The sequence below is a fragment of the Danio rerio genome, chromosome 18 (genome assembly GCF_049306965.1).
Source record: "Danio rerio strain Tuebingen ecotype United States chromosome 18, GRCz12tu, whole genome shotgun sequence".
Taxonomy (NCBI): domain Eukaryota; kingdom Metazoa; phylum Chordata; class Actinopteri; order Cypriniformes; family Danionidae; genus Danio; species Danio rerio.
The window spans coordinates 52,356,526-52,378,436 of NC_133193.1; the positions used below are offsets into that span (position 1 = coordinate 52,356,526).

Genomic DNA, 21,911 nt, shown 5'->3' on the forward strand with positions numbered 1-21,911 from the left:
AATCTTACCACACATCGAGGCACTCTCTCAGCCTCCCTACGCAAATCGATCACATCATCATTGGGTGCCTGTTACTTTTCTTTGCGCTGCTCGGGCTAGCCCAATCACGCGTGTGTTTGGTCAATCGGGTTTGTTCACCACAAAATGAAAAGTCTTGTCATCACTGAATTGACGATATTTTTTAACATCTAAGAGGTTTCTGTAATGCAATCTAATAATTTTGTTCTAATCTAAGAGATGTATTACTTTGTTCATCTAATTATTCAGAAATGTAACTGGTCTATACTTTTTAAATAGACGAGAAGGCGCAGAGTTTTCTCGAATAAATCACGTGGTGCTTGTTACTTTTCTCAGCGCTGTTCAGGCTAGTCCAATCACAGACTGTGATGTGTAACGTTTATAAATAAATCGCTAAAACACAAACCTATCAATCCTATGTAATAATAATAAATAATAATGTTAGCTAGCAATTATAACGTATTAAACAGTTTTATTTATTATTAAAATAAAGTTTCTTTAACAATGATTATGGTGAATATGGTGTGGTGTGTATATATGTGCGTTTTCCGTAGAAGTCCACTTCATAATTAACTATTCCAGTAATTGGTGACATAATCCGTTTGTTTATTTTATCCATAAATGGAACAAAAATGCATTTTATATACAACTATGATTAGCAAGAAATACTAAATAAAAGTTTATAGAAGGCTGCAATAAAACGGAAACATGTGACTCAAATATATTCTTTAAAAACAAATAAATAAATAGTCGACCAATATAAAATGTTGTAAACGTAATATTATATAAAACTATACTCTTCAAAGCTTTCAAGACGCTTTACGTTACGCTGTCCAATCGTGAGCGGATCCGTGTGCGTGACCCGGAAGAAATATCAGTGCGACGCTCTCTGATCCGCCCGAGTTTTCCTGCCGCTGCTAATTTTAGTTTCTCTACACCGGCAGCTTGTCGGTTACAAGTCTAAATGTGTGGATAAATATTTATATATGTGTCTCGTAACTATTTAACAACGTATACCATTGAGGGGAGAGATGATGGAGTACCCGAATCAGAGTGGGTTCAGACAGCGTAAGTTACGTACGTGAACATTGTGATTCAGAGGCGTTCAGTTTCTTTCTGTCAGCGAATAAACAAGCTGCTGTCACCTAATGTTAAGCGTCATAGACACGTCTAGAGAATATCTGAACACTTGTATTCGTGTTGTTTTGTTAAATAAGCGTGTGTTCTCCTTATTCTGACATGTTAGAATTCATCTCATAATGTGTTTATTTTAATTGAGGCAAAGTTGGTTTTAAATCCGCTCGATCGTTAATTTTAGAACACTGACGACTATATATATACTCTCACCGGCCACTTACTAGGACCGGGTGGGACACCTTTTGCCTTCAGAACTGCCTTAATCCTTCATGGCATAGATTCATCAAGCTAACGTTACTGGAAATATTCCTCAGAGATTTTGCTCCATATTGTCATGATAGCATCACACAGTTGCTGCAGATTTGTCGGCTGCACATCCATGATGCCAATCTCCCGTTCCACCACATCCCAAAGCTGCTCTATTGGATTGAGCTCTGCCGACTGTGGAGGCCATTTGAGTACAGTGAACTCATCGTCATGTTCAAGAAACCAGTCTGAGATGATTGAGCTTTATGACATGCTGCGTTATCCTGCTGGAAGTAGCCATCAGAAGATGGAGACACTGTGCTCATAAAGGGATGGACATGGTCAGCAGCAATACTCAGGTAGGCTGTGGCGTTGATGCTCAATTGGTACTAATGGACCCAAAGTGTGCCAAGACAATCTCCCCCACACCATTACACCACCACCACCAGCCTGAACCGCTGATACAAGGCAGGATGATCCATGCTTTTTATGTTGTTGAGGCCAAATTGTTAGCTGATCATCCGAATGTGTCAGCAGAAATGGAGACTCATCAGAGCAGCAACGTTTCTCCAATCTTCTATTGTCCAGTTTTGGTGAGTCTGTGTGAATTGTAGCCTCAGTTTCCTGTTCTTAGCTGACAGGAGCGGCACCCGGTGTGCTCTTCTGCTGCTGTAGCCCATCCGCCTCAAGGTTGGACGTGTTTGTGTGTTCAGAGATGCTCTTCTGCTGACCTCGGTTGTAACGAGTGCTTATTTGAGTTACTGTTGCCTTTCTATCAGCTGGAACCAGTCTGGCCATTCTCCTCTGACCTCTGGCATCAAGGCATTTGCGCCCACAGAACTGCCGCTCACTGGATATTTCCTCTTTGTCGGAGCATTCTTTGTAGATCCTAAAGATGGTTGTGCGTGAAAATCCCAGTAGATCAGCAGTTTCTGAAATACTGGCACGTCTGGCAGCAACAACCATGCCACGTTCAAAGTCACTTAAATCCCCTTTCTTCCCCATTCTGATGCTCGCTTTGAACTGCAGCAGATCATCTTGACCATGTCTACATGCCATTATGATTTCCCTATTTAGAATTTGCAAAGAATACTTTTCTGAAATTATATTAATAATGAGAAAGTCTGCATGTGCGAATATAAAATATTGCCTCAATCCTCATCTTTTAGTTGTTTGTTTGCTCACATTCAGTAGAATATATATATATATATATATGTATGTCTATATATATATATATATATATATATATATATATATATATATATGTATATATATGTATATATATATATATATATATATATATATATATATATATATATATATATATATATATATATGTGTGTGTGTGTGTGTGTGTATATATATATATCTTGTAGATTAATCAAAATCAAAATAATCTTGTAGATTAATCAAAAACACTGAAATGAGTTGCATAATAATTATATTCTAAGTAGATGAGCATTCAAAGTGAAAACTAGATTATTTAGCTTACCCCATTAGCAGATTATTTAGCTTCTTGTAAGTAAAAACTCACTTAATTGTGACTTTTTTTAAAGCAAGACAACATGTTTAGCTTTTCTAGAAAATTCTTCAAGAATTTTTAAGAAGCAAGACAAAAAAGTTATTTTTGTTTTTTTTTTTTTTTTTTTTTTTTGGCGGTCAGTTGTTAAAATAATGCTCATTATTTAGTTCAGTTTAGTTTATTTGTTCACAGGGTCAATGCACAGTAACCAACCTTATTGTAAAATGTACCAGACTTAGCTAAGAATGGCTGTTTTTCATCTGTAGACCCTTAACAGAATGTTAAAAAGTCACACCTAAAAAAAAGAAGCAAAGCATAATAACACAAAATACAAGTAATCAGTTAGACACAAGTAGAAGAAGGAGGGTAAAAACAACAACAATTTCAGCAGGAGAGGACAGCATAGCCAACAGCAAACAGTACAACATTGCTTGAGTTTAATGTGATTCTCTGTATTTCAGTGCCGCAGGTCAGGATGCGAGGGTCCGCGATGGAGCCCAGTGACCCCACACAGTTATTTGATGACACCAGTTCCGGAGTGAACAAACATGAGCCCGGCAGGGTCGGAAAAAGCCCCGATGTGTTTTCAGGACAGAACCTGCTCTCGGACCCCATGTCAAACCTCGCCATGGCCTACGGCAGCAGTCTGGCATCCCACGGCAAAGAGATGATGGATAAGAACGTATGTTTTGGTCACACTTGCTTTTAATGTACAATTCATGCTATTACCAAACCATTAACTAAGACTTTTAGTTCAATAAACTACTAATTAACTGCTTATTAAGAGTTAGTAGGGTAGGATTAGGGATGTAAAGTAGGATCATATGTTATAAGTGCTAATAAACAGTTAATATTTTAATAATAGGCTGGTAATAAGCTCGGAGTAAATGATGCGAGTTGATACTTAAACTAAAGTCTTACGAAACTTTCTTGTTGTGATGAATTGCTGAAGCTTTTCTATCAGTATGTGGTATTATCAAGATATTGAATTAAGCTGCAAATTAAACATTTACACAAATACTTTAAGTAATACTTTGTTGTTGATATTAAATTAATATTAATTAATATTAACATTAATATTGATTGTTTTAACCAAATTCAATTGCAAAAAGGATTATAAAGTGCAAAAGTTAACACTTTAAAATACAATAAAGTCTCAGTAGATGTTTATAATGGATTAAAATAAACAGTGATAAAAAAGTAGATTTAATGTGGCTACTGTGTTGATATTAAATAAAAAATACAACTAAATTATATAAGCTTTTAAATTCATTTAATAAAACCTATATGACTTGTAAACAGATTATGACTACGATTTTAATGCATTATTAATCAATAGCTAAAAAATTATCACTGAATTTTCAGTCAGTAGTAGAGAAAATTAAATTTTTTTTTTAATTACGCAACACTTTAGCTTAAATATTAAAAATAAAATAGTTAAAAAAGGTTTCCAAGCATTTGTTCCTGTTATAACCGCTGCAAAAACAATGTGAATGTTCTTTAAAAAAGCACTCTGAAAGCTTAAATAATAAATAATTATCCATTATTAATCATCTATGAACATGTCAAACTGTAATAGATTAGTTATTAACTCCATTTCATAAACCATTATGACTGGAAATCAGATTACAACTACGTTGTAAATGTGTTATAATGCGTTAAGAAATTATCACAGAATTTCCCGTTGGTATTTGAGCATGTTGTAGACCACGTCTGAAGATGTTCATGTTTGATCTTTTAAGCTATACTTAAAAATTAAAAATAAAATATAAAATTTAAAAAATAACAATAATTCTCCATGCATCTGTTCCTGTTATGCACACCCTTGCAAAAATTATGTGAATATATTTGGAAAAGCACTCAAAACTTTTTAAATAATAAATAATTATCCATTATTAATTATTTATGTTAATATCAGACTGAATTATATTAGTTATTAACTCCATTTAATAAAAACGTTATGACTTGTCATCAGATTATAACTATGGTTTTAATGCATTATTTGACATTAACTAAGAAATTATCACAGAATTTTCAGTCAGTGTTGTGTAGTAGCTCACATTAGATATTAAGCAAAGTTTTAGCTTAAAAATTACAAATAAAATAAAATTTCAGTAAATAAAAGGCTTCATCCTGTTATTACTGCCGCAAAAACAATCTGAAGATTCTTTAAAAGCACTCTAAATGCTCAAATAATAAATAGTTATCCATTATTAGTTATCTAAATTGATATCAAACTAAATTATAGTAGTTATTAACTCCATTTAATAAAACCATTATGACTTGTCATCAGATTACGACTGATAATGCGTTGTTAGGCATTAGCTAAGAAATTACTGTATTTCATAATATTTGATATATAATATTTCATGTAGTAGATCACATTAACATGTAAATAAATGATTAAGCTAAACTATAGCTAAATAAAAAAACTAATTATATTAATAAATCATCAATTATTTGGTCCCAAATACAATTTAAATATTCTTTAAATAGCACTCTTAAAGTTTAAATACGAAACAAATATGCACAGTTGAAAGTGTCCAATTATTATAAAGCGAATCTATTATTATTAATAAATGATTTCTTCTGTCAACTACAAATGAAGATGTCTGTGTGCTGCTGATAGCATGTGATGTGTCGAAACAAGAAGTGTTTTGTTTCTCCTTACAGAGCCGCAGGATTAATTCTGAGTGCATTATGTGTTTTTATGAACCCCAATATTATTTTGCAATGCATTGTAAAGCAAAGTGTCTCTCTTTTTTGGTCTACAGCTGGACCGTTTCATCCCCATCTCTAAGCTGAAGTACTACTTTGCAGTAGACACTGTATATGTTGGAAAGAAACTCGGATTGCTGGTTTTTCCCTACATGCATGATGTAAGCTCACCACACTTATGCAAGTAGTATAATTAGTTGTGAACTGGACATATTTCATCATATACATTGCATGTTATTTTCCACAGAATTGAAGTATATTAGTTTGAATTGAAATTTGATGATGGCTGAACTATTTTAAACATAATATGAATATTATATTTCTGAAGAATTTATTAGATATTTTGAAGAATGTTGTTAATCGGTAACCATTGACTTCCATTGTAGGAAAAAAAAATCTATGGGTATTAACGGTTACCGGTTCAGACTAGTTTGAAAGTGTATTTGAATTTTTTCTAAGGGGGTAAACTATATTTCAAGAGTTCACACTTAGCTGATGGTTGATAATAAAGCTAGTTTGGCGTGCTGTTCCTGGAGAGAGCCCTGAGTTTATAAGATCCTCGAGCCCTGGGCTCCCTCCCATTGCAAGGCGAGAGGGGAGTTTGAGCTCAGGTAGATCTCGCTGACTCCCCCTCCTGCTTATTGTAGCTAAGTGTCAGATATGGATGCTGAAGGTGTACTCAGAGTTTGGCTAAAATATTTTGGATTAATTGTTTAGGGTGCTTGTGTTTGAACTGTGGGAGGAAACCGGAGGAAAACCCATGCTATCACAGGGAGAACGAGCTAAACTCCACACAGAAATGTCGCCTGGTTTGGAAGGGAATTAAACCAGGGGCATTCTTACTGTAAGACAACAGTGCTAATCACTGGCCACCGTGTCGCCCGTTTGAAAGAAGGGAAAGTAGAAATGGGTGGGGGGGTTTCTTCAAGACGAAGATATTGAGATGAGAATAGTCTGATTATTTATAGTGAGTTAAGGATCGTCTGAAAGGATAATTAGTCATTAGCTAAAGTTGGAACAGCTGTGAACAATCATAAGCATGTGATCCTCTCAATTTGTTTATAATTAATCTTCACAAAGAGATTTGTCATTGCTTACTCGTGTTTTTCCAAACTTCATTTACTTCCTTTATTGCCTTGAAAATCCAAAATAAGAGATTTGAAGGCTGATACTGTGACTAAATATGCTGGATTACTCAAATTATATAGACTTTGACTAAATGTCCTTATTTTACCCTTTGGAGATTGAGAGATTTGTTGTGTGGAAGATGCACAGCGTGTGTTATTTTGGCGGTGTAAAGAGATAATCGTGTTTTAACTTCTGAATGTTTGTTTATGGTGCAGAACTGGGAGGTGAACTATCAGCAGGACACACCAGTCGCTCCACGCTTCGATATCAACGCCCCTGACCTCTATATTCCAGGTACGGCTCCAAACTTTTAGATTTTTAGTGGTGCTGTCAAAAGATTTATTGTGTTCAAAACAAAAGCGTGTGTTTACATAATGCAGTGCATCCGGAAAGTGTTGATAGCGCTTCACTTTTTCCATGTTTGTTTAGGTTACAGCCTTATTCTAAAATGGATTAAATTAATTTATTTCCTCAGCATTCTACACACAATCCCCCATAATGACAATGTGTAAAAAGAGTTTTTGAAATTGTGAAATCACGTGTACATCAGTATTGACAGTCTTGGCGTGAAGCTCTACATTGAGCTCAGGTTCATTCTGTTTCCACTGATCATTCTTGAGATGTTTCAGCAGCTTCACCTGTGCTCAATTCAGCTGATTGGACATGATTTGAAAAGAAAGGGTACACCTGTCTATATGAGCTCCCAGGGTTGACAGTGCATGTCAAAGCACAAACCAAGCATGAAGACAAAGGAATTGCCTGTAGACCTCCGAGACAGGATTGTCTCGAGGCACAAGGCTGGGGAAGGTGACAGAAACATTTCTGCTTCTCTGAAAGTTCAGTGAGCACAGCAGCCTCCATCATCATATCAATGGAGCGGCACAACAACAACTCAGTGAATGTCCTTGAGTGGCCCAGCCAGAGCCCAGACCTAAATCCTATTGAACATCTCTGGAGAGATCTGAAAATACACCGTCGCTTCCCATCCCACCTGATGGTGGTTGAGAGGTCCTGCAAAGAGGAATGGGCAGAATTCCCAAAGACAGGTGTGCAGAGCTTGTGACATCATATTCAAAAAGACTTGAGGCTGTAATCGCTGCCAAAGGTGCATCAACAATGTATTGAGCAAAGGCTGTGAATACTGATGCAAATCTGATTTATTTATTTATTTTTTCTTCAGGGTTTTTATTTTTAATAAATGTGCATCAATTTCAGAAACTCTTTTCACATTGTCATTATGGGGGATCGTGTGTAGAATGTTGAGGAAATAAATGAATTTAATCCATTTTGGAATAAGACTGGAACATAAACAAAATATGGAAAAACTGAAGAGCTGAGAATACTTTCCGGATGCACTGTATATGTATAACTGTATATAAATGAGTTTGCCCTATTTTGAAAATTAACATATTTATTAATTTCTTAGTGAATATATGTAATATATTTAGGTGCATTAAACAAAACTGATTTATTTAACACATATATTTATTAAAATAATATTTTTGTAACAGAAATTTCATAAAAGTTTATACATGTTATGTTTCTCTTGATTATTATAATTGTTTTGCTGTTTTTAAAAATTTCCCCTTTCAAATAAATTGGGTGTACTGACTTTTGGACTGTTATCGTAAGTCTTTTGTTAGATTAGCTTTAATTTTGACTACTGGCTAAATTAGTGATATGCAGTTTAATAATGTCGATGAGGGGTGTGCAGTTCATCAAAATGGTGTTGCATATTCATATTAAAGTGTACAGGCATGAAAATAAAAAGGCTAACACTTCATTTTTAGGTGTTCTTGTTACAAATGTTACTCACTATAGAAACTGCAATTAATTATGCATACTTGCATGCAACTAACCCTAAACCTAACCTTAACCATTTATAGTAAGTACATGTAAATAATTAATATCAGTCCGTATTTAAATGAATAGCTACACCAGGGGTGCCTAACCCTGTTCCTGGAGAGCCACCTTCCTGCAGATTTCAGTTGCTACCCATATCAAACACACCTGAACCAATTAATTAGGACCTGAACACCACGTGATAATTAAAGGCAGGTGTGTTTGATATGGGTAGCAACTGAAATCTGCAGAAAGGTAGCTCTCCAGGAACAGGGTTGGCCACCCCTGAGCTACACTGTAAATAAACATTATAAAAACATGCTCTCTGTCTTTTTATTGTTTGTTTATTTTTAAAGTGCATTGTGTGACATGTATTATAGTTCTTTTACTTCTGCAGCACATTGCTCAATCATTGTGTTTATTTGCGCTTTATAAGTCAATAATTAAACTGGTATGACTTTACAGTAACGTGCATGAATATATTTTGATTGACATGCGTCTGTTTATTTTTGCTGTGTTCTCATTGGCAGTGATGGGATTCATTACATATGTCCTGGTTGCAGGCCTGGCTCTGGGCACACAGAACCGGTAAGAGTTTAATTGGATTCTGAGAAAACTGCTTGGGAATGTCATGTCTCTGTGTGGTCTGGCTGATAATGACTGAATTCTTCGCTCTGATGTTAGGGTTATTTTATCTGTTATCAGTGTTGTTCTTAAGACTTGCCCTTCAACCGGTTTACAAGAATTCAGAAAATTCCTTTAGGAGAAAAACCTCCTCCACTTTTACTTCCCGTCACACATTAGCAGAGCTCAGAGAATCCACTGTTTATCTGTCTGGCTTTATCTGTTAAACAAAACTGTTTCTTACGGAATCTGCCAGCGGATGCCCTTCCCACTGCAACCCATCTCTGGGAAACATCCACACACTCATTCACACTTATACACTATGGACAATTTAGCCTACCCAATTCACCTGTACTGCATGTGTTTGGACTGTGGGGGAAACCGGAGCACCCGGAGGAAAGTCACGTGGACGGAGAGAACATGCAAACTCCACACAGAAACACCAACTGACCCAGCCAAGGCTCGAACCAGCCACCTTCTTGCTGGAGGTGACAGCACTACCTACTGCACAACAGCATCGCTATTATTATTATTAATAATAATATTATTATTATTTGTATTATTATTCATAAACAAATAATAATTAAGACATTTTAATACAATAATATTAATATGTTCCATTAATAAAATTATGATAAAATATAAATAAATATATTATTAATATGAATAAATAATATTAATAACATTGTTAAATGCATTTTTGCAACATTAATAAAATTATATCTGTTTATTAATTACCATAATTAAATACTACTAAATAACTGCTACTAAATAGCTGTTAAATACGGTGTGGTTCAGAGATGGTATCAGATGGTAATATTACAATGCTTTCAACATATACTGAATTACTGTAATATTTACTGTTTTTACCATATGACAAGATAAGTAATACTATAAAGAATGTCCTACTAATATGTCAGAAATTATTATTATTATTGTTATTATTGTTGTCCATAAACATAATTAAAACATTTTAATACAATAATATTAAAATGTTCCATTAATAATATTACAACAAAATATAAATAAAAAGATTATCAACACAATTATTAAATAATTTTAATAATGTGGTCTAGCAATATATTTAAAATATCATTATCATTTTGAACATTTTAATACAATAATATTGTAACACACATTTTAGCAACATAATAAATAGTTCTAATATTATTAATTACCATAATTAAATACTACAAAATAGCTGCTACTAAATAGATATTAAATACTGTGTAGTTCAGTGATAGCATCAGATGGTAATACCACAGTGCTTTCAACATACACTAAATTACTGAAATATTTACAGTATTACCTTATTATTATAGAGAATGTCCCACAAAAAATACTATGAATAATTAAATGTCTTCTACTATTATTATTATTATTAGGACTTTTATCTATAAACACATAATGACTATTATTAATCCTTTTAATATTTTAATGCAATAATATTGCAATTTTTTCTTAATAACATTAAAATCAAATAATAATATAAATTAAATAGTTTATTAAATATAATTTTTGTTGTAATTATTCTTGTTTTTGTTATTATTATTATTATTGTTATTATTATTATTATTATTATTATTTATAAACACACCATTATTAACCCTTTATAAATATACCCTGAATAAAGTAAAATTGAAATGTTCCCTTAATATTAAAATAAAATAACAATAGAAATTTAATATATAATTAAATATAATTATCATATTGTGTTTTGTTGGTTCTTGTTTTTTGTTGTTGTTGTTGTTATTATCTTCAAACAAATTTATTACTGTCTAAAATGTATGTAAAATCGTATTACACCTTTAAACATTTTAACACAATAATATTATAACGCACATTGTGACAACATGGGGTGATGCGGTGGCGCAGTGGGTTGCACGATCGCTTCATAGCAAGCCTCGGCTTGAGCCTCGGCTGGGTTCGAGCCTCGGCTGGGTCAGTTGGCATTTCTGTGTGGTTTGCATGTTCTTCCCGTGTTGGCGTGGGTTTGCTCCGGGTGCTCCGGTTTCCCCCACAGACTTGCATAGGGGAATCGGGTAAGCCAAAATTGACCATGGTGTGTGAGTATGAATGAGTGTGTATGGATGTTTCCCAGTGATAAGTTGCAGCTGGAAGGGCATCCGCTGTGTAAAATGTATGCTGGATAAGTTGGCGGTTCATTCCTCTGTGTCGACCCCAGATTAATAAAGGGACTAAAATGAAAGAACAAATGAAGCAACACAATATTCTAACCATTATATACTAATTTACATTATTACATAATTGATGCTGTTAAATAGGTATTAAATACCCCAAAAACACATCAGGAAACATTACTTGCAACATCATAGCCATCACTCCCAGTTCAAATGATCAAAAAATGTATGATGTTTTATTTTTCGTGTAAACTTGAGTGTTTTATAAGTGGTTTTCTCAGGAGGACAGTGTTTTAAGGATTTCCCGAGTTTCAGAGGGAAATGGAAAACTGCTGAGACGTCAAACAGGACTTCCTGCGATTGTCTTGACCCAAGTTTTTGTGCTTGTTAATAGTCATAATAAAGTATTTGTTCCTCATTTCTTGGCTTTCGCTTCTCTTTTCCAGGTTTTCTCCAGAAATTCTGGGCATTCAGGCCAGCTCAGCATTGGTGTGGCTCATTATTGAGGTTTTAGCTGTCCTTCTCAGTCTTTACCTGGTAACGGTTAACACCGACCTCACCACCATCGACCTGGTGGCCTTTTCCGGATACAAATATGTCGGGTAAGACAGGATTTGCATAGGCTTCCCGGTATATCATTATTTTTACACTAATGTCTACATCCTGTCTGATTCTATACGTATTTTGGACACTAGGTGGTGCTATCGGCAGCACTCTCAATTGTCTTATATGCTTGATTATAGTCATTTAATAGTTTTTATTTAGAGTAATTACAATAAAACTAAAAGGTTTTAATAAAAAGGTCACACTTTATTTTAATTTATTTAGAATAAGATCATACTTTCTAAACACTTATAAACAGAAATATCTTAATATTAGACGGGTAATAAGCTAATAGTATGTGATTTGTTATTTCAACCAAAGTATTACTGAAAGTGTTCATTTCAACTCTTAGTGAAAACAAATGCAGGACATTATTAATACATCACTGAGGAATGTTTCGTTAATAATGGTTACACTTTTAACTCGGTTATTTGTCCTCATACCAGGTATAATAATTAACAGGGTTTTCTTTCAGCCTTTTAAATGTACAGGCCTCATCTATCCTCATCCTTCAGCAAAAGAACTCCTTTTATGATACTATTTACAGAGCAAGCCCATCGTTTCTTGTACAACATCATGTATATATTTTTATCTAAACTGTGAAAAATTGTTATTATAAAAGGCTCCAAAATATTTAGTTTCTAACAAATAAAATGTGAAATTATTTTCTACTTGTTGTTGGACCATATTTATTTACACATTTCATTACTTTAATGTTTTTGTATTTAAAAGTTTAATTTTATATTTATTAGTTTATTTTAAATCAAAATTCCAGAATGAATTTATTTACTGTATCATATATAGTGATTTTTAATAATTATTTATTTTTTGTGTGCATTAAATTAAATAAACATGCATTATATTATATAAATATACGTATGTATTATATATAATAATGTTTTATTGCATTATTTTATATATTTAGTTATTAAAATGCATAAAAACATAATTAATATGTTTACTTCTTTTATGCTATTGTGTTTACCTTCGTCAAATATTTGTTATTTTATTATTTAATTGAAATTTCAGATCTAAAGAAATTAATTTATATATTAAATATATTGCATTAATATATATATATATATATATATATATATATATATATATATATTTTTTTTTTTTTTTTTTAATGAAATATATTTAATATATAAATTATTTTATATATATAATTAATATACATATATATATATATATATATATATATATATATATATATATATATATATATATATATATATATATATATATAAAATATTTTTTATGAAATATATTTAATATATAAATTAATTTATATATATATATATATATATATATATATATATATATATATATATATATATATATATATATATATTTATTTATTTTTTATTTTTATTTTTTTTCTTAGACCACTAGCGTTTCTTTGGGGCCAGCACTCAGGTCATTAAACATATTAATTGCCAATCTAAATTAAATTGAATGTCAACATCTGTATTTTTAAAGGTTGTAAAAACAAATAGTCCATAAACGCCTTATTTTATTTTCTTCTATTATCAATTTCCGCAACTTGTCATGAATTTCCACATCTCCTTTACTACTGTATCTCCAGAGAAATGCAGAATCATTTCTGGTAAAATGACTTGCTGATTTCAGACAGAAGTGACCAAAAAGTCTGCGAATGATATTTAAAACATCAGGATGTGAAAGTGACTGGAGATGACCTGCTGATTCTGAATGACGAGCACTTCCTCAGATATCAATATTAAAAGCAGACTTGTAGATGTAAGGTTTAACAGGTTCAATAAACACGCTCACAACGGAAAGATGATAAAATACAGCGTCATGTTAGGTCACTCAGATAAGACCAAGCCGTTGTTTGAAACTGAATGTGCTTGCACTCACAATAACAGGAAAACATTCTGGTTTCGTGACCTAAAGTCAAACATCGTGCACTTATGACGTTTGTGTCTTCATTAACTCTCTAAAAAGTATTTTTATGACACGAGACATGAATTTAGCGTGTTCCCCAGCCTGTCTGGACTTCTGCCATCTGTCTATTTGAGCAACTTTTACTCCACTGGGTATGGTTTGTAATATCTGCATTGTGATTGGTCAGATCACCTGTCAATCAAACACCTGGGGAAAGCTAATCTGCATATAATGCATGCTTTCTTTGGAATAAGCAGCTGTGAAATGTGTGTGTGTGTGTTTCCTCAGGATGATTGTGGGAGTGGTTGCAGGACTTCTGTTTGGACGGATGGGATATTACCTCGCTCTGCTGTGGTTCTGCGCCTCCATTTTTGTCTTCACGGTGCGTATCGAGAAATGACATCGTACACTGTTGTATGCAAAATTATACATTCATAATCATGATCACGTTTGACATTTCTTAAATACATGCTGTTTCTGTGTAAAGGCCACCTGTTTTATCTCTTTTACAAGATGTAAGATAAGCCTTTGGTGTCTTTGGTCTTTGTCTATAAAGTTTCAGCTCAAAACACCCATCAGATTATTTAATATAGCCTCCAGAATCTGCCAGTTTTGGTGTCTGAGTACAGTGTAGCTGTTTTTGTAGCCCGTGGCTTTAAATGCAAATGAGCTGCTTCTCCCCACCCACTGTTCCCACGTGCGTGTGTGTTTCTCATCATGTGTTACGTCAGATAAACAGCAGTCAGTGACAGATGAAGCTGAAATACAGGTCATCAGTCAAAAACACCAAGTACGTTTATTTGTTGTATTTGTGAGTTTATTCAAGCCTTTCTGATATGATGAGTCTCACACAAATGCCAATTTTCCAATACATCAACTGCTGAACTGCCTTCTTATCATCACAAATACTGCAGAAAACCAGCATGGACTTTAGATTCTTACAGAAATCAGTCAAGTTTGGTGAAGGAGAAATCATGGTTTGGGGTTCCATTCAGTGCGAGAGATCTGCAGAGTGGATGATCAACATCAACAGCCTGAGGTATCAAGACATCTGTGCTGCCCATTACATTACAAACCACAGGAGAGGGACAATTCTCCAGCAGGATAGCGCTTCTTCTTATACTTCAGCCTCCACATCAAAGCTCCTGTAAGCAAAGGTCAAGGTGCTCCAGGATTGGCCAGCCCAGTCACCAGACATGAACATTATTGAGCATGTCTGGGGTAGACTGAAGAAAGAGGCGTTGAAGATGAACACAAAGAACTCTTGGAGTCCTGCAAGAATGCTTTCTTTGCTGTTACGTTATGGAACTTTGCATGGCTCCACACAGAAGCCAGACCCGTAACAATAAATAATATTAAAGTAAAATAATTAGGACACCTCTAAATTAATGAGGAAGCCTGAGTCTCATCTCCCGTTCAAAAGGAAAAACAACAACAAAGGCGACTGACCAAAGAAATAACGTTAAGTTGAATGTATTTGACATTTAACCTCAAAGCAGACATAAAAAAGCTCGAAGTCAATGGTTACAGGTTTCTAATTTTTTTTTTTTTACATTTGTACTCTCCCTCAAACCTTTATAAATCTTTTTCTTGCATTGAACACACAAGAAGATATTTTGAAGAATGCTGAAAACCTGTAACCATTGACTTCCATAAAAACTAATACTATTGAAGTCAATGGTTACAGGTTTCCAGAATTCTTCAAACTATCTTATAAAATATTTGGAAGAATGCTGAAAACCTGTAAACATTAACTTCCATAGTAAAAACAAATACTATTGAAGTCAATGGTTACAGATTTCTGCCATTCTTTAAACTATCTTCCTTTGTGTTAAGCATAATAAAAGACACTCATGAAGATTTGAAACAAGTGAAGGACAAGTAAACAATGACAGAATTTGTACTCTCCCTCAAACCTTTATAAGTTCCTTTATTTTTGTTGAACAAAGGAGAAGATTTGAAGAATGCTGAAAAACTGTAACCGTTGACTTCCATAGTAAAAACAAATACTATTGAAGTCAATGGTTACAGGTTTCTACTTTTTTTCACATTTGTAATCTCCCTCAAACCTTTATAAATCTATTTCTTCCATTGAACACACAAGAAGATATTTTGAAGAATGGTGAAAACCTGTAACCATTGACTTCCATAAAAACTAATATTATTGAAGTCAATGGTTACAGGTTTTCAGTATTCTTCAAACTATCTTAAAAATATTTTGAAGAATGCTGAAAACCTGTAACCATTGACTTCCATTAAAACAAATACAATTGAAAACAATACTTACAGGTTTCTAGTATTCTTCTTAAAAATATTTTGAAAAATGCTGAAAACCTGTAACCATTGACTTCCATAAAACTAATACTATTGAAGTCAACGGTTACAGGTTTCCAGTATTCTTTAAACTATCTTATAGAATATTTAGAAAAATGCTTAAAACCTGTAACCATTGACTTCCATAGTAAAAACAAATACTATGAAAGTCAATAGTTACAGGTTTCTGCCATTCTTTAAACTATCTTCCTTTGTGTTAAGCAAAATAAAAGACACTCATGAAGATTTGAAACAAGCAAGCAATGACAGAATTTGTACTCTCCCTCAAACCTTTCCTCAAACCTAAGTTCCTTTATTTTGTTGAACACACAAGCAGATTTGAAGAATGCTGAAAAACTGTAGCCATTGACTCCCATACTATAAAACTAATACTATGGAAGTCAATGGTTACAGGTTTCCAGTATTATTTAAACTATCTTATAAAATATTTAGAAAAATGCTGAAAACCTGTAACCATTGACTTCCATAGTGAAAAATATCAAGTATCCTGAGTATTGGAACTAAACATTGGGAGCTGATAGTGACGTTACACAAGGACACGAGAACGCTGAAGAACGCATATTGAGAAACAGCCCATGAAACCTGTCGGAGAGACAGAGGAAAGAGACGGAGAGCAGAGAACCACAACAGAGGCATCTACAACACAAAGAAAAACTCACTACTTAAAATAAGATGTACATTTTTGTGTTGTTGTTAAATAAATTGAGGAAACACATAACATGTATTTGACTTTGCCGTTCCAGATGACTTTATTAATCAGTGATGTGAGTCATGTCAGAGATGTATGGATGCAGTCCTCCAAGCTCATGATGGAGTCAGACACAATATTCATTCTGTCTCCACTGCAGCAGGACTTTATATTCTATACTGGACATTATTTCTGTTCAGTGATGAGCAGAGTCAGAGCTTACTGTCCTAATGCAATCATTAATAATCAAGACATGATCATATTTTATTGAGCTCAAATAAGCAAAACCTAGAGGCCTTTCATATGAGACATGTCTGATACCAAACGATCAACTGGAAGTCAACTTATATTTGCTGTTCCTTAAACTGGAATAGAAAGTGATGTTATGCACTGAAACTAACAGCTAATCCAGCTTGGCAGTACAGGCCCCTGATGCTCGTGTGTTTTTGGTTTCAGATTCGTACGCTGCGGTTAAAGATCCTCTCTGAAGCGGCGGCAGAGGGACGCTTAGTGAGAGGAACCAAAAACCAGCTGCGGATGTACCTGACCATGGCCATCGCTGCAGCTCAGCCTGTCTTCATGTACTGGCTGACCTTTCACCTGGTCAGGTAGAGGAGTCAAGGTCATGAACAAGCAACTCCTCATCAGCACACACATGCACCCACGCACACATTCAGACACACACATACACAGAGAACAAACCAACGGACACGCGCTGAGAGCACAATGTCTCTATCTGAACTCGACTCGCCCTGCCGTCTTTTTGTATGTTTTGGGTTTGTACATTTCTGTTTTGTATGATGTACAGTGTAATTGTTGATTTGTTTTGTATGTTTATGCGACGGCGTTGTTCAGATGCTGGGACTGTGCCAGGCCATGGATGGGAATGTTTTTGGTGACTCAAACCAAATGAAAGCGCCTCTGTGTGATGATTTATTTTTAATCCATATTAAAGCGCGCTGTGTTTGTTGCCAGACTAACAGATGCATAGAAGAATAGAGCTTAAAGTGGAAAGTTCACCCCTAAATGTGAAAATGTACTCTCTATTTACTCTCCTTCAAACTCTTATGAGCTCTTTTTATTCTGTTGAATAGAAAATACTTTGAAGAATGCTGAAAAACTCTAACCATTGGCTTACATGAAAAACAAATACTATTGAAGTCAATGGTTACAGGTTTTTAGCTTTCTTCAAACTAACTTCTTTTATGTTTAACAAGTAAATAATGGGTAGACAATGACAATTTTTACTCTTTCTCAAACCTTTATAAGTTCTTTTATTCTGTTGATCACAAAAAAAGATACTTTGAAGAATGCTGAAAACCTGTAACCATTGATTTCCATAGTAAAAACAAATACTATTGAAGTCAATGGTTACAGGTTTCTACTTGTTTTTTTTTTTTTACATTTTTACTCTCAAACCTTTATAAATCTCTTTCTTCCATTGAAAACACAAGAAGATATTTTGAAGAATGCTAAAAACCTGTAACCATTGACTTCCATAGTAAAAACAAATACTATTAAAGTCAATGGTTACAGGTTTCTACTTGTTTTTTTTTGTTTGTTTTTGTTTTTTTACATTTTTACTCTCACACCTTTATGAATCTTTCTTCCATTGAAAACACAAGAAGATACTTTGAAGAATGCTGAAAACCTGTAACCATTGATTTCCATAGTAAAAACAAATACTGTTGAAGTCAATGGTTACAGGTTTCTACTTGTTTTTTTTGTTTTTTTTTTACATTTTTACTCTCAAACCTTTATAAATCTCTTTCTTCCATTGAACACACAAGAAGATATTTTGAAGAATGCTGAAAACATGTAACCATTGACTTGCATAGTAAAAAACAATACTATGGAAGTCAATGGTTACAAGTTTTTGCCATTCTTCAAACTATCTTCTTTTGTGTTAAGCATAATAAAAGACACAAATAAAGATTTAAAACAAGTGAAGGACAAGTAAACAATGACAGAATTTGTACTCTCCCTCAAACCTTTATAAGTTCCTTTATTTTTGTTGAACAAAGGAGAAGATTTGAAGAATGCTGAAAGCCTGTAACCATTGACTTCCATAAAAATTAATACTATTAAAGTTAATGGTTACAGGTTTTCAGTATTCTTCAAACTATCTTATAAAATATTTTGAAAAATGCTGAAAACCTGTAACCATTGACTTCCCTAGTAAAAACATATTCAATGGAATTCTATGGTTACAGATTTCTGTCATTCTTCAAACTATCTTCTTTTGTGTTTAGCATAAGAAAGGACACTCATGAAGGTTTGAAACAAGGACGAGTAAACAATGTCAGAGATTTCACTGTCCCTCAAACCTGAAAACCGGTAGCCGTTGACTTACACAGTTAAAAACTAATACAATTGAAGTCAATGGTTACAGGTTTCCAGCATTCTTCAAACTATCTTCTTTTGTGTTTAGCATTAGAAAAGACACTCATAAAGATTTGAAATTAGGATGAGTAAAAAAAGAAAGTAATTTACTCTCCCTCAAACCTTAATAATTTTCATGCTTTTCTTGAACACACAAGAAGATATTTTGAAGAATGCTGAAAACCTGTAACCATTGACTTCCATAGTAAAAACAAATACGATTGAAGTGATTGGTTACTGGTTTCCAGCATTCTTCAAACTATCTTTTAAAAATATTTTGAGGAATGCTGAAAAGCTGTAACATTTTTGTAACATTCTTCAACTTTCAAAGTGTGTTTAGCATAAGAAAAGACACTCATAAATAATGTCTGAAACACGTCAAGTCAACCATGTCAGGATTTTTACTCTCCCTCAAACCTTTATAATAAAAATTTTTTCTGTTAAACACAAGAAGATATTGAAGAAACTGTAACCATTGACTTGCATAACTAATACTATTGAGGTCAATGGTTACAGGTTTCCAGCATTCCTCAAACTATCTGCTTATAAAAATATTTTGAAGAATTCTGAAAACCTGTAACCACTGACTTCCATAGTAAAAACAAATACTATTGAAGTCAATGGTTACAGGTTTATGGCATTCTTCAAAATATTGTATTTTGTGTTTAGCCTAAGAAAATACACTCATAATGTTTTAAAATTATTGAAGAATGAGTGAACAAAGACAAAGTTTTACTCTCCATCAAACTAATTTTGCTTTATTGAACACAAGAAGATATTTTGAAAAATGTAAACCTGTAACCATTGACTTCCTTAGTAAAAACAAATACTATGGAAATCAATAGTTACAGATCTCCAGCATACTTCAAACCTTCTTCTTTTGTGTTTAGCATAAGAAAAGACACTCTTAAAAGTTTGAATCAAGTAAATGATGACAGAATTTCTGTTTTTGGGTGAGCTGCCCTCTTAATGCAGGACTGCCTTCTTGCACAACCGTTTCAGAATTTCGCAGGATGAACTCGCCTCGTGCATTTCAGGGTCAATTGCATTTTTTGTTTCATAATTTGTAAATGAAATAAATGGATGTTCCCAAGAGCTTCTAACGCAAGGCTGCTTTCTGAAATGATGTTGGTAGTCATCTACAGTGAATAACTGCAGCTTTGTCTGTGACGTTATATCGTGCAACACTCATTCACTCATTCATTTTCTTGTCGGCTTAGCCTCTTTATTAATCCGGGGTCGCCACAGTGGAATGAACCGCCAACTTATCCAGCAAGTTTTTACGCACCGGATGCCCTTACCCATCTCTGGGAAACATCCACACACACACTCATACACTACGGACAATTTAGCCTACCCAATTCACCTGTACCGCATGTGTTTGGACTGTGGGGGAAACCGGAGCACCCGGAGGAAACCCACGCGAAGGCAGGGAGAACATGCAAACTCCACACAGAAACGCCAACTGAGCCGAGGTTTGAACCAGCGACCTTCTTGCTGTGAGGCGACAGCACTACCTACTGCGCCACTGCCTCGCCAGGGTGAATAATTCAGACTTCAAATGTATATTATGTAAAATAAAAAAGGTTTTATTTTAAGTGCGATCAATCAGGGTTCATCTTTGCCCTGCAGTAGTTCTGATACACTTCACATGTCCTAAAAATAAAAGTGAGATATTGAGAAAACTGAATAAGAGATCGCCTATATAATTGAAGCTTTAGTAAAACTCGCAATTCACTTAATTAAAAGCACCACAAATCGGGACTGAAGTGTAGAGATTTACTCAAATGTATAAAAGAAGCTCTGTGTCTCGCTGGCAGAGCTCGGTCAGATCCACTTTTTCCATCTTCACAGCCACATGACCGCTCAGACCAAATGCAGGATATACGTCATTAAAGCAAACAAGTGCAAAGAGCGCCGCTGTGGGTATTGGGACGGAGACAAGAACAGATTCATGTGCATACACACGTGCTGGACATTAGGTCCAAGGTTTTCAACTCTGAATAAAACTCTTATGAACAGATTAGGTGTTTGTCTGTTTCAGAATAGTCATAGAAAGCATCTAAAATAAACACTCGAGCGTTAATTACACTGCTGATTTATACTATGCATAACTTTAAGGGTTTTTTTTTCTTAAAATTATTATTGTTATTTTTCATTTATGTATTGGGAAGACTTTTACAGAGCAGTTTGTTCATGCACATATTCATAGAAAAGTTTATATTTAGTTTTACATGATATTCTCCTGAAATAATGTTGAAAAAAATCTAAAAAAGTTACTAATATTAATAATAAATATATGTACACTCACCGGCCACTTTATTAGGTACACCTGTCTAACTGCTCTTTAATGCAAATTTCTAATCAGCCAATCACATGGCAGCATCTCAACGCATTCAGGCATGTAGACATGGTCAAGACGATCTGCAGCAGTTCAAAGCGAGCATCAGAATGGGAAAGAAAGGGGATTTAAGTGACTTTGAACGTGGCATGGTTGTTGCTGCCAGACGGGCTGCTCTGAGTATTTCAGAAACTGCTGATCTACTGGGATTTTCACGCACAACCATCTCTAGGATTTACAGAGAATGGTCTGAAACAGAGGAAATATCCAGTGAGCGGC

At 34.1% G+C, this 21,911-nt stretch overlaps 1 protein-coding gene across 8 annotated transcripts; it reads left to right on the forward strand.

The window, feature by feature from the left end:
* Positions 1–853: 853 nt before the first annotated feature.
* yif1b (Yip1 interacting factor homolog B (S. cerevisiae)) lies at positions 854–20,392 on the forward strand. Of its 8 annotated transcripts, none has more exons than XR_012393652.1 (9): positions 906–1,095; positions 3,385–3,605; positions 5,698–5,802; positions 6,985–7,063; positions 9,142–9,199; positions 11,823–11,978; positions 14,176–14,269; positions 17,366–18,445; positions 18,617–20,392. XR_012393652.1 is itself a non-coding variant. In NM_001007334.1 (8 exon segments), coding segments are annotated over 8 exon segments (915 nt in total). In that variant the 5' UTR covers positions 854–1,049; the 3' UTR covers positions 17,522–17,879.
* The last annotated feature ends 1,519 nt before the right edge of the window (positions 20,393–21,911 follow it).

Excerpts from the sequence above, each read along its gene's own strand:
- yif1b (XM_005169969.6), top strand. The coding sequence starts at position 1,050 with ATGATGGAGTACCCGAATCAGAGTGGGTTCAGACAGC. Across the intron at positions 1,087-3,384 it reads TCAGAGTGGGTTCAGACAGC|TGCCGCAGGTCAGGATGCGA; the intron begins GTAAGTTACGTA and ends TCTGTATTTCAG. Across the intron at positions 14,270-17,365 it reads CCTCCATTTTTGTCTTCACG|ATTCGTACGCTGCGGTTAAA; the intron begins GTGCGTATCGAG and ends TTTTGGTTTCAG.